A 14,704-nucleotide genomic window follows, 5' to 3' on the forward strand; every position below is an offset into this window, starting at 1 on the left:
ATGAAAAATTGCCTGTAGTGTTGGAATGAAGAAATGATTTTTGCTATTGATTCCTAAGTGTTTGGAAAAATCCAGCCTATGTCCTATGCAATTAACTTGACTATTTTTGTCACTTCCAGCCTTGCTCACAGCTGAGACAACGTTTTTATTTTTTTTAAGGAAAAAAATTGCAATGAAATTCTCTTTTTAGAGTCATAAAACTGACCCTAGAGTTCGCTTTCTTCCACGCTACTGCCTGGTGTATCATTATTTTAGCAAGTGGTTTGGATGCCTATGTAGCCAGTAATTATTACCGTGAATATTCGGTTGATGTCCCGAAGCGGCGTCCGTCTCTGACACGCATATGGAGACACACGGACACATGATGAAGAGACTGGTGTATTGAAACTGGCAGGGCAATCTTCCTGCACCTGAAGTGAAAAATACATACAAGGACAACAGCAATGTTAGAAAAATCAAACATTTCTAAAATACCCCTCAACTCCATCTTGTCTTTTTATGAAAAATTCACAGACGTTTCACTAAGCGTAGAATGCATAAATCTGTAAAATGAATATCCGCCAATTATGATCCCTGTGGTCTGAGGAGGTTTGCAATTTTGTGCAATTACCTTCACGTGTGCAAAAGAACAATCAGCTCTGATTGCCCTTAAATATATTTATGTTGGAGCTTTGAAAGGTGACGTGCTGGATGAGAAAACTTATGATGTCTAATGCGTACAAGGAACCTATTTTTTTTACAGTGTAATTTTTTTTTCATCAAGAAAAAGATGAACCCAAAAACAAAAATGCAATGTGGGAAGCGTAGCAGTTTTCATTCAGCCTGGCTGCATTATCTTTTTCCTTTTATTCTTCATTTTTACCTAGTGGTCCTGCCTGTAACACATTTCGTGACAACCCTTCGTCATTGTACTGTATGGAGGAGCAGAACTGGTATGACCCAACTCTCTGCACATTAATACTTATTAAAATACGGTATTGTGGCACAAGAATCCTCGTATACCTGCTAACTGTTATTTGATGTCCGCAAAGAGACTTTTAGGTGCTGCATAACCTCAGTCCATGGAATCTGGGTGAATTTGATTGCACAGGATCCAGAATAATGACTGCTAATGACATTTAAGTTTTCACACACAATTGCCAATACCACTAAAACATTCATTTTTACCTGTGAAAACACTCCTATTTTTTAGACTTCCTCATCAATATGAAAGGTTATTTACTATCAAGGTAACTGACACATAGAAGTATATTCTTAAAACCTCACATTCTGTCAAACATTCCCTCATGGGAACCGATTGCTGCCATTGAAACACATGGACCTGGAGGATTCCCACAAGTGAATGTGCGATTCCCTGTTTTATAAATAGAGCCCATACTGATACTGCTAAATAAAGTCTGGGCAACTAAACTGCCCTCTAGGGTCTGGGTATCATGTTACTAAAATAAAAAATAAAAAACATGGTTTTTGTTTATGACTTAATGATATATTCCCTGCTGTTCTTAAAATGTATTATTATAATTAGGGTTAAATTATTCCCCATAAATTCCTTCTATCCTTTTCAGAAAACTGCATATCTTATCTGACTATGGCTACAATTCATGCTCTGCTCAGAATGTCTTCCTATGTAGCCACCCCATTAAATACCCACATTCATGATAAACAGAGATGGGAATGGTGTATTTTTGCCATTTCTCTATTTGGGGAGATTGCCATTCACTTTCTAGGCTGCAAAGCTAAATAAGCCCATGTAGGTGGATTTTCCTACTTTTTCTTTTCTGGCAAAGGAGCCACACTGACGTCAATTATTCAATTACATAGCAGAATTGTTTTTGTCACATTATTGGGTAATATTTGCAAAGTGAAATTCCATTTGCAAAATGAACATGATCAAGGATTTTTAAGGGGTGTTCTGTTAGAGGTTCCCAGGAATTCTGCACCCGTTGCAGTGGCTCCACTTTTTCTCCTGCATCTACAGCTAAGTCACTACCATCAGGGGGTAGCCTATAGTTCACCGGAATGGGCAAGATTTATTCAAGATTAGAAAAGCTATAGTATCATGGGTGAACCTGGGTGATCCAGCAAATGGATCTGGTCCAGGATTCAAAACATTTGCCAAGTAATAGCAAATGTTTTTTAAGAAATCTATTCTGGGTTTGCCCATGTTCTTCTCCAGCTTTATTAAATAAGGCACAATAAGTCTTTACTGCAGGTAAAAAGAACAAGGTATGCTTTCTCCAAACGGGGTGAGTGTGGGGTGGTGAGAGATGCCAAACATGGGGGGCAGCCTGCAGAACAGTCCTGACGTGTGCCCCTGCAATCCTGTTGCCATATATAACAGGTACACCCATACCTGACATGCCTTCTATACATGGGTTTGCCTCCTACATAGCTCCAATGAAAAGTTTCATCAAATTTTACAAAGTTGGAATTTTACAATAAGCATTTCAGAATAAGTTCTGCAATGGGCACCAATACAAGGTTTTTGTTTTTTCAAAAAAGGATGCTCATCCTGCTGTGTTAGTTTTGCAAACTGAGACTAAGTGTAAGGTAACTGCAGGGAAATCATCAATACAAGGAAAACTAAATATTCACACATCAACAATTTTCCTTGTTTAAAAGAATAAGTTATTAATGTTCAGACTCTGTGTGTTGTCATAAGGAAACAGCTGACACCACAGTTTGCAGTTATCCACAGACTGGCAGAGACGTTCAGTCATTTATTTATTGAGCCCCAAGTGTCGATGTGACATTTTCTAGGATCTCAGCTGACAGTTTATCATTTTCTTCCAACAACAACAGACACGGGGTTCCAAAATTATTAATCTTGGGACTCCACTTGGGGTGACAACCAACAAATTACATAATCCTGTTTACTGACAAACATTTGAGCTTTTCCCATGGCACACAATGGATATCTAAAGGGTACAGATAACAGACAAGAAATATGTTCTGTTTAAAAAGTTGATAGTTTTGAAATGTCTGAAACTGAATTGGCCTTTAAATTTGAACTCCAAGAAGCTAAATGGAGAGCTGAAATACATCAATGGCAAATGCATTTAATGCCAAAAGGTTTGCAATTATGTTCAGCCAGTTTTGTGACCCAGCCCTGCCAAACAGTAAATGTAGGGGCCTAATGCACCCTAATGGAACCACGTTCAACTTGTCCTTCCATCAATACATGTGTACTATAATGGTGCTGGCCCTTCATCTCCTAATTGTTAACAATGCATTTAATGATTATTTAGTGAACACATTTTTGAGTTAATTGATGTTTTGGTATGTTTGACATTTAGCTTTGAAGCCTGACTTAATTCCCAAAAATATATTTAGTCAAATAGATTTTCTACTGATAAGCTCTGGCAGCCCTGCAGGATGTCTGAAATGACCGTACAGTTCAATGGAACCGGAACCGGACAACAGACCTGGTTAGACATGGATGTGGCTGTTACTTAGCTCTGCACAAACAGGGCACAAATGTGGAAGCATAATTTAGATTTAAAAGATATCTTTCAAAGATTAGTCGCAATCTTAAAATTTAGGATACAGGACTATACATGGGTAAAAAGGTTACTTTTACCCCACCAAAAAAAGAATACCATGTGCCATCCTGGCTTCTTTCTTCTTTCCGTGGCAGATGGAACAGCAGGTGTGGCCAATTCTTTCTTCTTCAAGGTTCTTCTCACGGCACTCGACCTGGCAGTGTGCAGACACAAAATTGGATGGTGTGTGTTCCTGAAAATGTAAAAAAAATGCAGATCTCACCACACATGAGATCAAGTGCTTTTTTTTTACATTCTGGGAAAACTCTTTATGAAGCATGCCGGGCATGTGCAGAACAAGTTCCCTGCAGCCTCCTGGGATATGTGACCTATGTGTCCTAGAAGTGTTCTCTAGTTGGGAACAATTCATAACCATAAGAGTCTACAGCAGTGTTTCTCAACCATTATTCCAGAGTTATTCCAGAAGTTGCTAGAGGTCCAGTAAAAAATCGTTGCTTCCTGGGTCAGTTTAAGTGATATCAATGATCTTTTTGGCAATCTGTAAGGGTGACATTTTTCCTATGGGTCAGCAGTGTAAGAGGAATTCTACCCACTGTAATGTACTGTTAGCTGTTGATATAGTACCCTTAGCAGGGGATCCCTGAAGACCTGAAAGTTATTTTAACCCACCTAGCGGTATTCCCGAGTGGGGTTGGATTTTATCTGCAATAAGTGGTAATCCCGAATTCACACTTGGGGTCGCTTTTAACTAAAAAAAAACAACTTACCTTGTTTTGTTGGTGTCCCCGCAGGTCCTGGGGACACGTCCTGCTCCTCTGAACTCCAGCCACACAATGCAGCGATGCTACCTTGGGTTTCGGGCGGGCGGAACGGCAGGAAATTCAAATATTTTTGTATTGGATTCAATACAAAATAGCTGTATTGAATCCAATACAAAGACATTTTCACATAATATATATATATATAAAATTATATTATATATGCTACTATACAGTTACATTACATGTTTAAATATTTTTTTCTTTTTTTTAACAGATTTTTGTGTTTTGATATTTAAAGTTTTTTTAAATATCAGTGAGGTATGCCTATGAATTAGTCTACAATGAAAAATAAAAAAATACATTTCCATGCAAAAATTTGTACCGCTTTTTGCATGGAAATTTGGAAGGAATCAGACCGCTAGGGGGGTTAAAGGTTCCCCCATGATAGAAAAGTCAAGGATCCCCAATCTACAGAGACAGAGAGCACAAGACTTCTGAAAGGATCAACTGGTCATTTTTTGCATATCCATCAGCTATACCAAATAGTATTCAACATTATATTTAAAAGAGTAAAGGGAAGCAAATATGAGATGTTAATTTGTAGAGTTTACCTAAATTTTAGGTTACAAGACAGAATATGCAGTCCATAGTCATATCACATATTGGGCCATATTTGGGGTGTTTGGAATCCAAATGGCAGCCCATTACTAAGTGGCACCCTAAACAACTTGCATATGCCTAAAAACAACCTTCATTACAAAATCTAATTACCTTAAAATGTAATTTACTATTTTGGGTTTAATGTGGAATATGTGAACAAGTATGTAAAGAAATCAATATGAAACCGTATGACATTGCCTGGAGTTTGTCAGGTTGATGGAAGAAACAAACTGAATATAAATATAATTGTAATCTCAATTTAAGATACATTGTGCTTCCTGTGAATTTTGTTGAAAACTAATTTAATCATGCTGAAAATCAGGACGTTAGTTTTTTTTTTTGCACATAATAACAGGAAAATAACAAAGACTCCTAAAGGAGCACTTGAGATCTGAGTAATATAGATATTACTCATGGCTACATGTCGCTTCCGTCCATATTCAACAATGAAAATTTAGCAAGAATCAAGTAAAACAGTATAAATAGGTACCTATTCGGAAAGAACTGATTAAAATTATAACTCATCTAACCTTCAGAAATAACACAGTGCTGAACACTAATGGCCAATCATGCGCCTGTAAATAAAAGGTGACCTTTAAAAACAGAGACGACTTGTTTCAAATAGTACATCTGTATTCTGCAAAGTCCGGGTCATAGCTGGGGAGCAAAGTTGTAAAAGATAACCAGCTTATTATAATACAATGGTGACTGCTACTCAGTAAATTGCAAATACATGTCCATGTAGCAGCGGTAGGCAGAAGAAAAAAAAGTCTGATTTATAGCAGTTGGCTATGGACATTTTATTGGGGGTTTATTCTTTCATCAAGTAAAAAATACTGTTTGCAAAAGAGTAATGCTAATAGTTTGGGGACACCTTCAACAGACTTCAGTTTTTTCTAGAGACTATAGACCAAGTCCAGGGATGGTTTTCATGCTAATTAGGTTGGAGAAGTCTTTCCCAATCTTTTTAAACTTGTGGAAATCGCTAAAATAATTTTCAGATGTCGGTCAAAACTAAAAATGCCATTTTCATTATTGTTTGACAATGGAAATACCCCTTCCCATACATTAGTAGTCAGAATGCCACCTTTATATACAGATAAAAATGCCCCTGGTTTCATGGATCTGACTCTGCTAAGTGGTGTTGCCCTCAAAACTATGCAGGCAACATCCTATGGGAGGTAAATCAGCTCAAGAAACCCCTGAAAACTTCTGGAGGATTGGTTGAGGATGATTGTTTTGTAATAAGTGCCGTCAGACAGAAACTCTCAAGAGGGGAAATGAGAGAAGCCTTCTTCAGGTTTTGTGCTACTCGGATAGAGAGTGCATGTTTCTGGATACCACTAGGGTACTACAAATTAGGAAAATAGTGGATCATAATCATAATGACCTCAATTTTTACCTTATAAGTAAACAGTTTCTAGATGTTTATAAGTACAGGAACAGGACCCCATAGATTATTTGGGCCCTTGTGCAAGTACTGGGGTACAGCCATCCCTGCCTGCATATTTTAGGTGCATTTCAGTGGATTTTCAAAAAAACACATGCTACACAAAGTTCAGGAAAGGTGCATGTAAAATGAACAAAAAGGCATAAACACAAGAGGAAACAGCTCATGGAACCCTGGCAAAGTCTAGAAGGACCTTCAATTCCACTGAACCCTAGTTGAAAACAGCTGGCTTACAGTTTCGGCAAAAAAAATGATTAGTATATTTTCGCTAGACTCTTCAATTTGTCAGTGAAGGCCCCTTGACAGACATAACACCCACATGTTCACAACATTAAATATATTATATTACATGCCTTAAAGGGAGGTAATAAATACAGGTACCTGATAGTGATACCCCTTTAAATTGCATAAATTGGGAGTATATCTGATGCCTGTTCAACTTTAAATACATTTAAATCTAAAGATTTAAAATAAAATGAAGTTTTGCTATATTAGAGTCAACATCTAAAAATGCTAATTGTGCCTAAGAGGGTACGCTTAGGCTATTCCTCATACAAATTATCAATGTATTACACTGCTACTCCCATGAGGTTTGGAGTAAGACAGAGTTAGGTCACCATTGTGCCGCAGACGTCTGACAGGTGGGCCCCCCAAACTTTTGAGTGCACCGGTCAGAGCTGCAGACCATGTGTCCAGGGACTCAGGCTCAAACCTGCGATGTGAGAGTGAGCAGGTTCTGGCATTATGACGTCACTCTGGGGGGACACAGGGCTCCCTGTGCATGCGTGGTCTGGAGTCTGTGCATTTAGTGGTCTGTGAAATTCAAAAGCTTGGGGACCACTGAACTAAACTACCCCCCCCCCCCTAGTTTTCCAAAACACACATCTTTTATTCACTTCTGGCTCATTTTAATCCCTGGGTTAGCCCAGATTGGAGCTTTTATGTAGCTTTTTCCAGAACTTTAGCCTTTAGAAATGTCTAAGGGCCCTGTAAATGTTTGATTTCCTAGGCCCTGGCTTATGTAACTTTTATACAGATTCAAACCTCCTACGGATGCCCTATTCAACTTTTAATATGTCATATCCATTAAATGAATGCAAGGAAATGGCTAAACCATCCTGAACTAGGGACGTGTGACTTCCTGAACATTTACTGAAATTTAAGCAAAGTATTCCCCGGATATTTTACTACTTCAAAGGGATGAATCTCTGTGGACTGTCCATCAAACTTCGAATAAATTCACATGGCAAAATGTCAGCTCTTTCTCATTTCATCCATCACCATCTCTTTTGACAAGACAAAAGGCATATCTAAAAAAAAGTTCAGCCTGTAGACTTTTCTGTTCAGTTCAAGTTTGGGTTCAGCTGTGTCTGAGCTTTTTCCATTCTGTTTCATTATCACCCTCTAAATTCGAAGCTCTTAGTGATGATGTTCCTTTAATATTAAAGCTTCACATCATATAGCTTTAAAACATTTAGAACGTTCTCCAGCTTTCATCTTTAATTGAAATGGACAGCCTAGCTACAGAGCACTATCTGCAATGGAATATAAGAGCATATACTTACCAATATCTTCATCAGTGCATCTCTCCCGAGACTGCTGCCAGATGCACTGTGCATGATCTGCAATGACAAGCAGGTAAGCCTACCCTACTGCAGTGTAGGAATAGTTCCCACTATGCCTGATTTGCTTAGAATAATACAATATCATATTTTTTTTTTTAAAAATCTGGTTGCCTATATTCTTAATGTTAGTAGTCATTATGACACAATCCATATAGTATGGCGATTTTAGATAAAGGTTACACCTAAATTTGTAACTAAGCCTTTTACCTGTAACCCAGTCTCCTTTATACCCCTTATATTCCAGAAAAACAACTATCTATGGTAAATATTTGACAATTAATATACCATTATTTACATATATATTACAAAATCAATTTATGTTTAATCCAAAAAAATCCCAATCTAGCTGGAAATAAAAAAAGTAAATTGTAACAGTCAGGCCTTCAACTTGCACCACATGCATCCTTGTGGCACACTTTAGGATATAGAACAAGACTGTGAAGAACTTCATCTTGCTTGTATAAACTCAGTTCTTTCATGACCCCCTTGCTGGTGATGATTTTCTTGTATTTGCTCTCCTGATCTTTGGCTTTGGCTGCTGACTTCATTTTGGGCCTCAACCATTGGCTTTTTTTTTTCCAATTCAAGTTTTTATTAAAGATTTTTACTTTTTCAAACAGTACAACACCAGTAACAATAAAAAAGTACAATAAAATAAAATAATAAAACAGATACAAAAGAAAACATGTTAAACAAAATGTAAGAAAGAGAAAAAAAAGGTAACAACAACCAAAAGAGGTTCACATTCCGAAACATTGTATATCAAATAATTCATTTGAGGTTCACAATAAAGTAATAATATATATTTAAGCAATATAGGGTGGGTTATAGGACTTCATCCAACCAAATTAGAAATAGTAGATCATATGCGCCATTGATTAAAACATTTTTTAGAAGTTGAATTACTATATGCAAAGGCTTTTTCATGACAGTACTGTTGGTTGACTCTCTCTATCACTTCTAAAACTGAAAGGGTAATGTCTTTGTTCCATTTACTCACTATTGTTAGTCTCACAGCGATTAAAATATGAAAAATTACTACCCTGTGAGAGCTAGGGAAATTATTTATTCCTATATTTAGTAGAGCAAGTTCAGGGGAGATATTGAAGGTGCTACCGATAATTTTCTGTAAGAAGTTGGAGATTTCCAACCAAAATCAGGGAATTTTGGGGCATTGCCAGAACATATGCATATACATACCAATGTCCCCCGGCTTCAACTTTTGACCCTACCCCACCTCTAAATAAATTATTTGACCGTTGATTCTCCTTTTATTCCCACTATGACCCTGCTGCAGCTTCTCTTTCTACTTACTTGTCCATGAAAAGATTTGTGGCCACAACCCAATACTTCTTAGCAACACAGCATCCTCACCTTTAGAGGTATTGGTGAAGACCTATCGAGTGCTTAAACTCTGTGCTTCAAATTGTTACAATGCCATCAGCAAATCTGCATACATAATATCTAGGTGGACTTCCAGGAACAGAGCTGACATTTACCTTGCGACAGTACCATGCAGACATAATAAACCCCAGCAGAAATTCACCTTTTCAAACTTTTACCTAACAGCTTGCTGCACTCATGCAAACAGTTTGAGATTTATATTTTAATTATCAGCAATTACAAACTTGCATGGCTGTATTCAAGCTCCGCATCTGCAATGCTTCCTCACTTGCTTTTGGTGACAGAGGATACATTAGTATTGGGTAACCAGGTTAGCCAGTTATAATAAGTAAATTATTATAAGTAAATAGGATTTTGAGGGGCAGGCATGTAAAAGTGGGCACTGTTAAAGTTTTGCCTGTTTATAACAGCCAGCATTTGGTCAAAGAAATAGGAAAAAGTCACTTTAAGAAAGACCACTGCTTGGTTTAGGAACCTCCTTTAAAGATAATTTAAATGTTGCTAAAAATATTTAGCGTAAAAAGCAGAAATGCATCTGAACCTTTGAAATTCTGCACTTCTTAAACACTATAATTCACTGCGTTGGGTATTTAAGTGTGAAAAGAATGAAAGTGTATGGAAATGAACAGAGAAGGAGGGTGGTGGAGGAGAGAACACAGGAGGCTTCCATATTAGCATAATTTCAAAGCAATGTACTGTTCCTAGCTCAACACAAGATGCTGATAGATTTTATTTTCTTGTCCCACCGCTTGAACCACAAAAAAAACATTACATATAATATAACACGGGTCCTCTGCTAGGCCATGCACAATGCATCATTTTTTATTCTGGTCATACATATTTAGGAAAAAAATAAAATAGTAATAAAAAAGACACTGGTGTTCAGTGAATAACTTAAAAATGAACACATTTTCATATCCCAATGGCAAAATACTTCATTACTTCCTAGGGAATTTAGGATCTAAAACAGCTTTACGAAAAGTAGCTTATGGCTCTGATATTTAACTAAAATCAAGAAACTGTTCCATAAAATCCCTTTTTAGGATTCTGACAGATCACCCTAACTAGCTGTACAAAATCCCTTTGGATATGTTCCACATCTTCAGATATTAAAGACTAAAAAAAATGTGCTTACTCCTTGCTTTAGGGATTGTAAGAGAATGTTATAAAAAAAAAATCAGCCATACCAAAGAAGGCTAAGATGTGAGATATGATAAGTGCATAATCTATATATCAATGATATTGGGCTCCCAAATTTCCATAAATATATGGACCATAGAAAGACATTCTTGCAAATAGCAATTGCACTCATCTAGTTGATCTTGACATTGATGTTCATTGTGCACGGTACGGTCAAAGATTGTTGTGAATATCCAATGAATGCTGCTTTTGTGTCCTCTGTGTCAATATGGTTTACTCTAAAATGGTTTGTAAAACTGTATAGAATTATATATATATATATATATATATATATATATATTCAAACTGCTTCATCAGTTGAACCAGTGTAGGAAATACCCTGCCATTTATAAATATATCTTCGTGAAATAAATTCTGATTTTTTTTATAATTCTGGGAGAACCAATAATGCAGCACACATCACATATATTTGTTGCTTGACAGACCAAACCAGAGTCTGCCTTGTGTGGAGAAGATTTGTTACATAGGTGCAATGTTGGTCATGGTGTATATAAGGCACCATGTCCCCTAGTGCCCATGGGTGTGACAGCATTATATAAATCAGGGGTTGGCAAACTCCAGCCTTTAGGCCAGATACGGCCTAGCCGGTAGTTCGTTCGTTCAGGCCTAACACCCCCTGGTCGATCCGGCCTAATGCTGGCCGGCAACCCGCTCCTCCGGAGCCGTGGATTGCTGGCGGATCAGCCAGGGGGCGTTAAGGACTAACGAAGCCGCTGGGGCTCCAGTGCCACCTCCTTGCTGTTGCTCCCGTATTTACCACAGCCGGCGTTGATACTTCCGCTGCGGTAAATAGGGAAAGCTCCCTGAAGCGAAATCCCTCTCCTCCGCAGTGCATACGGAGGAGAGGAATTTCACTTCAGGGGGCGTTCCCTGGTGGTGTGGCGGGACCATTAGGACAGGATTTAGAGTCCGGCCCAGTGTGCTCCCGCCCACCCCTTTAAAGGCCTATTGGCCATGAAAGTTTGCCGACCCCTGATATAAATATTTACCCTTTTTCAGTAACAACACCTAGGTCTGAATTTTCTATGTCATCCTTCTAAATCAAGCCAAGTTCATAGAATTTGTATTTCAAACCATTTACTCCTGAGAATGGCAAACAGTACAGCTAAGATAGTGTCCTTACTTTATTGCTTTATTGCAATTAATTGCTTTATTGCAGTTAAGTAACAAAGCCATCTCCTAGCACCCTGACCCCTCAGCCGGTGAATGCACAGCAAATACACAGGTTCAGCACAGACAGAGGTCTTATAGATCTCTCTATTCACTCTCCTGTCTTCCTAATTTAGAATGTTCCTTGCCAGCTCTTATGTGCTGCAGCTTACTAAATTGGCTAGGTGCTGGCTTTCTTTCCTCCAGTCTTGGCTCTTCTATACAAGAGGGACTACAAGAGGCTGATATCATGTCAAACTTACATTTTATTGTTTATATGTTTAAACTTACAAATTTTATTGTTTTTTTACTGAATTTATAACTGCATAATTTTGGCATTTTTATGTTTGTCCTAAATTTATCTTTAGGCACGGTGAAGACACTCATTCACTTAAATGGAATTTCAGTAAAGCAATCTTCACAATGGACCATTGCCAGAAAAATTAATGTAAATAACTGGAATATTTTTCTCCTTGTTTTCATCTGGAGAAAATCAAAGAATATCACACATTCACACAATGAGCATAAACATTTCCTGTGCCTGGAAGCATCATGCTGATATTATATGGCACACTCTTGCATGTGTGTCTGGAGAATATATGATTTTCTCAGAAAGTCATTTATGTTCATAAAATGATAGGTTGTATGAAATCCTGAATGATGGAAGAATTAGTCACAGGGCTAGCAATTTTATGTCTAGGGGCATAACTAAAGCTTTATACGGAAGCCAGATTTTTGTCATTGGTAACAACTGCTCGTGATTGCCCATGTTGAAAATGACATTGGCACAGGTGTCCCACTACATCATTTAGAGACACCAGTGAATGAATCATCGCTATGAAGAATATTGTAATCTTTGCAGTGGGGTGCCCCCTTTTTGTCCTTCTTGCTCATCTTTCCACTCCAGTCTCCATAGAACCAAACATTCCAAGTAGCAGTGATCCCACACGTCTCCTGATGGCTGGTACATCCCCAACTGCTCAGTCAGTCCCACCACAGCACCCGTGTCTGCACATTTAGCAGCTAGTGTCATTGATCAGTATCAGTACTTTCACTCTCTATGGGATTGTTACTTGTTGCATCGCCCCAGAGCCAGAAGTTCAATAGCATGAGAAAGCAGTAATAGCACCGCAACTTCACTGCCAGTCTGAACAAAGCCAACTGTTCAGGCCAGCATACAAGAGAATGTAAGGATGTACTTCCTAAATTATGAATAGCCTTTTGATTTCTCCATGAATCCTCTGCACCCGTTTAAAATTCTCTTGCTGAATGCATCCCCACATTTCCAGAGGTGGACAGACAAACTGACGAAAAAGTCCTCCCTAATTGAGGCTTGGGGCTGCCCAGGGCACTGCACTTTGTTTGCCCATGTAAAGGTAGCCTAACCCAGAAAACTTCTTTACCCTGCAAGGATATGTACAGGATTAACAAGCAATCTTAGGTCTACGGGCCAATGACTAGAGACAGTGGGCCTGATTTATTAAAGCTTTCCAAGGCTGGAGAGGATATATTGTTATCAGTTAACCTGGGTGATCCAAAAATCTGGTCCAGGATTGAAAGCATTTGCTAACAAATAGAAAATTATTTAAAGAAATCCATTCCAGGTTGGCCCAATTACCCAGGTTCCCTAAAGATAGCATATCCTCTCCAGCCTTGGAGAGCTTTAACAAATCAGACCCAATGAATATGTGAAGGTTCTCATTTATCCATGTGATTGTAAATCTAGTAGTCACATTCAACTGAACTTTCCTATAATGTTAAAGATGTTTTAATGCATCCAAGTCACTGCATTAGTGTATTAGCCAGTGGGGTAGCTTAGAAAGCTTCAAAATGTACTACCTAACAACAATCCTATTCTGTTTAAAAATGTTTGGTCTGTCAAATATACCATTGAAAGATGTTTATTATACCTGCTTGATAAATGCCAAAATACCTGTTAATTCAACCAAAATACAGTAGGATCCTAACAACTTGTGCTGCATCATTTAGCATTGTTAGGAGTAAACTTTGGACCCCCCTACGTTATAGAGCAAAGAATAAGGAAAGGCAATCTGTAATTCTACCCTACAGGGCCAACTTTTCTTATATAGTTCAGTGTGTTGGCACCATAAGATAAGAAGTGGATTAATGGCAGATGGAAAACAACTAACAACAAAAAAAACAACGCAGCAATCATATCCAAGGGCAGTAAGGTAAGCTGCAATATATTATAGTTTGTTCTTAGGTTTCAAGGTGCTTTAACTCCCAATACAATATAACTATAATGTTATAATACCAACCCTATAACTCTAACCCCCAGTAGTAACCAATCAACCAAAACTCATATTGTTCTCCTAAGGAAGTGTCTGTGCTGACAGTAGATAATTCCCCAATCTGAGCACCAGAATAACCTGCTTCATTTATGGGACCAATGCAAAAAATGCTGAAAGGCCTTACTTAAATTTTTATCTTACCTCCAAAAAAAGTGCTAACCCTTAATTTGCAAAGATTTCTTTGTTAGCACAATGCAAGGTTTACCATGTGTATGTACACTCCCAAGACTGAAAAGTAAAGCAATCCCTCTAGCTTCAGAAAATGCTGAAGAAATAAGAGAAGACTGCAGAAGGATTGGAAAACATTGCTTTGATGAACAGATCATAGAAATGAAATAGAACCACCGAACCTTTTCCATAATGTGCTCTGGAGCTACGACCTCTCAAGATTAAAAATCAGCCAGGAATTTATAGACAGAAGTTTCTGGCTGAGGGCTGAAAGTCGAAAACAAAATTCGCAAATGCCCTTTCCAGTGGCTGGTATAGCGTACACACTTCATATGTTAATTACAAGAGAGGTGCACATCTATCATATACCGGAGCAAAATACAGAGGGATAATTATACCAGTGATGACATATTCAGACAGAGAAGATTTATCATCATTGCACCCGAATTTATAGCCTGTTAAGGAAATCTTT

The 14,704-nt window shown here is 38.0% G+C and overlaps 1 protein-coding gene across 1 annotated transcript in view; it reads right to left on the reverse strand.

Moving 5' to 3' along the window:
- Positions 1 to 14,704, reverse strand: part of DNTT (DNA nucleotidylexotransferase) — a 176,225-nt gene that overhangs the window by 138,775 nt on the left and 22,746 nt on the right. The window contains exon 3 of the mRNA XM_072424484.1: positions 294 to 410. Within this exon, the coding sequence (XP_072280585.1) occupies positions 294 to 410 (117 nt within the window). The remainder of the gene's footprint in view (positions 1 to 293; positions 411 to 14,704) is intronic.

This window comes from Pyxicephalus adspersus, chromosome 10, assembly GCF_032062135.1.
Source record: "Pyxicephalus adspersus chromosome 10, UCB_Pads_2.0, whole genome shotgun sequence".
NCBI classification, from domain to species: Eukaryota; Metazoa; Chordata; class Amphibia; order Anura; family Pyxicephalidae; genus Pyxicephalus; species Pyxicephalus adspersus.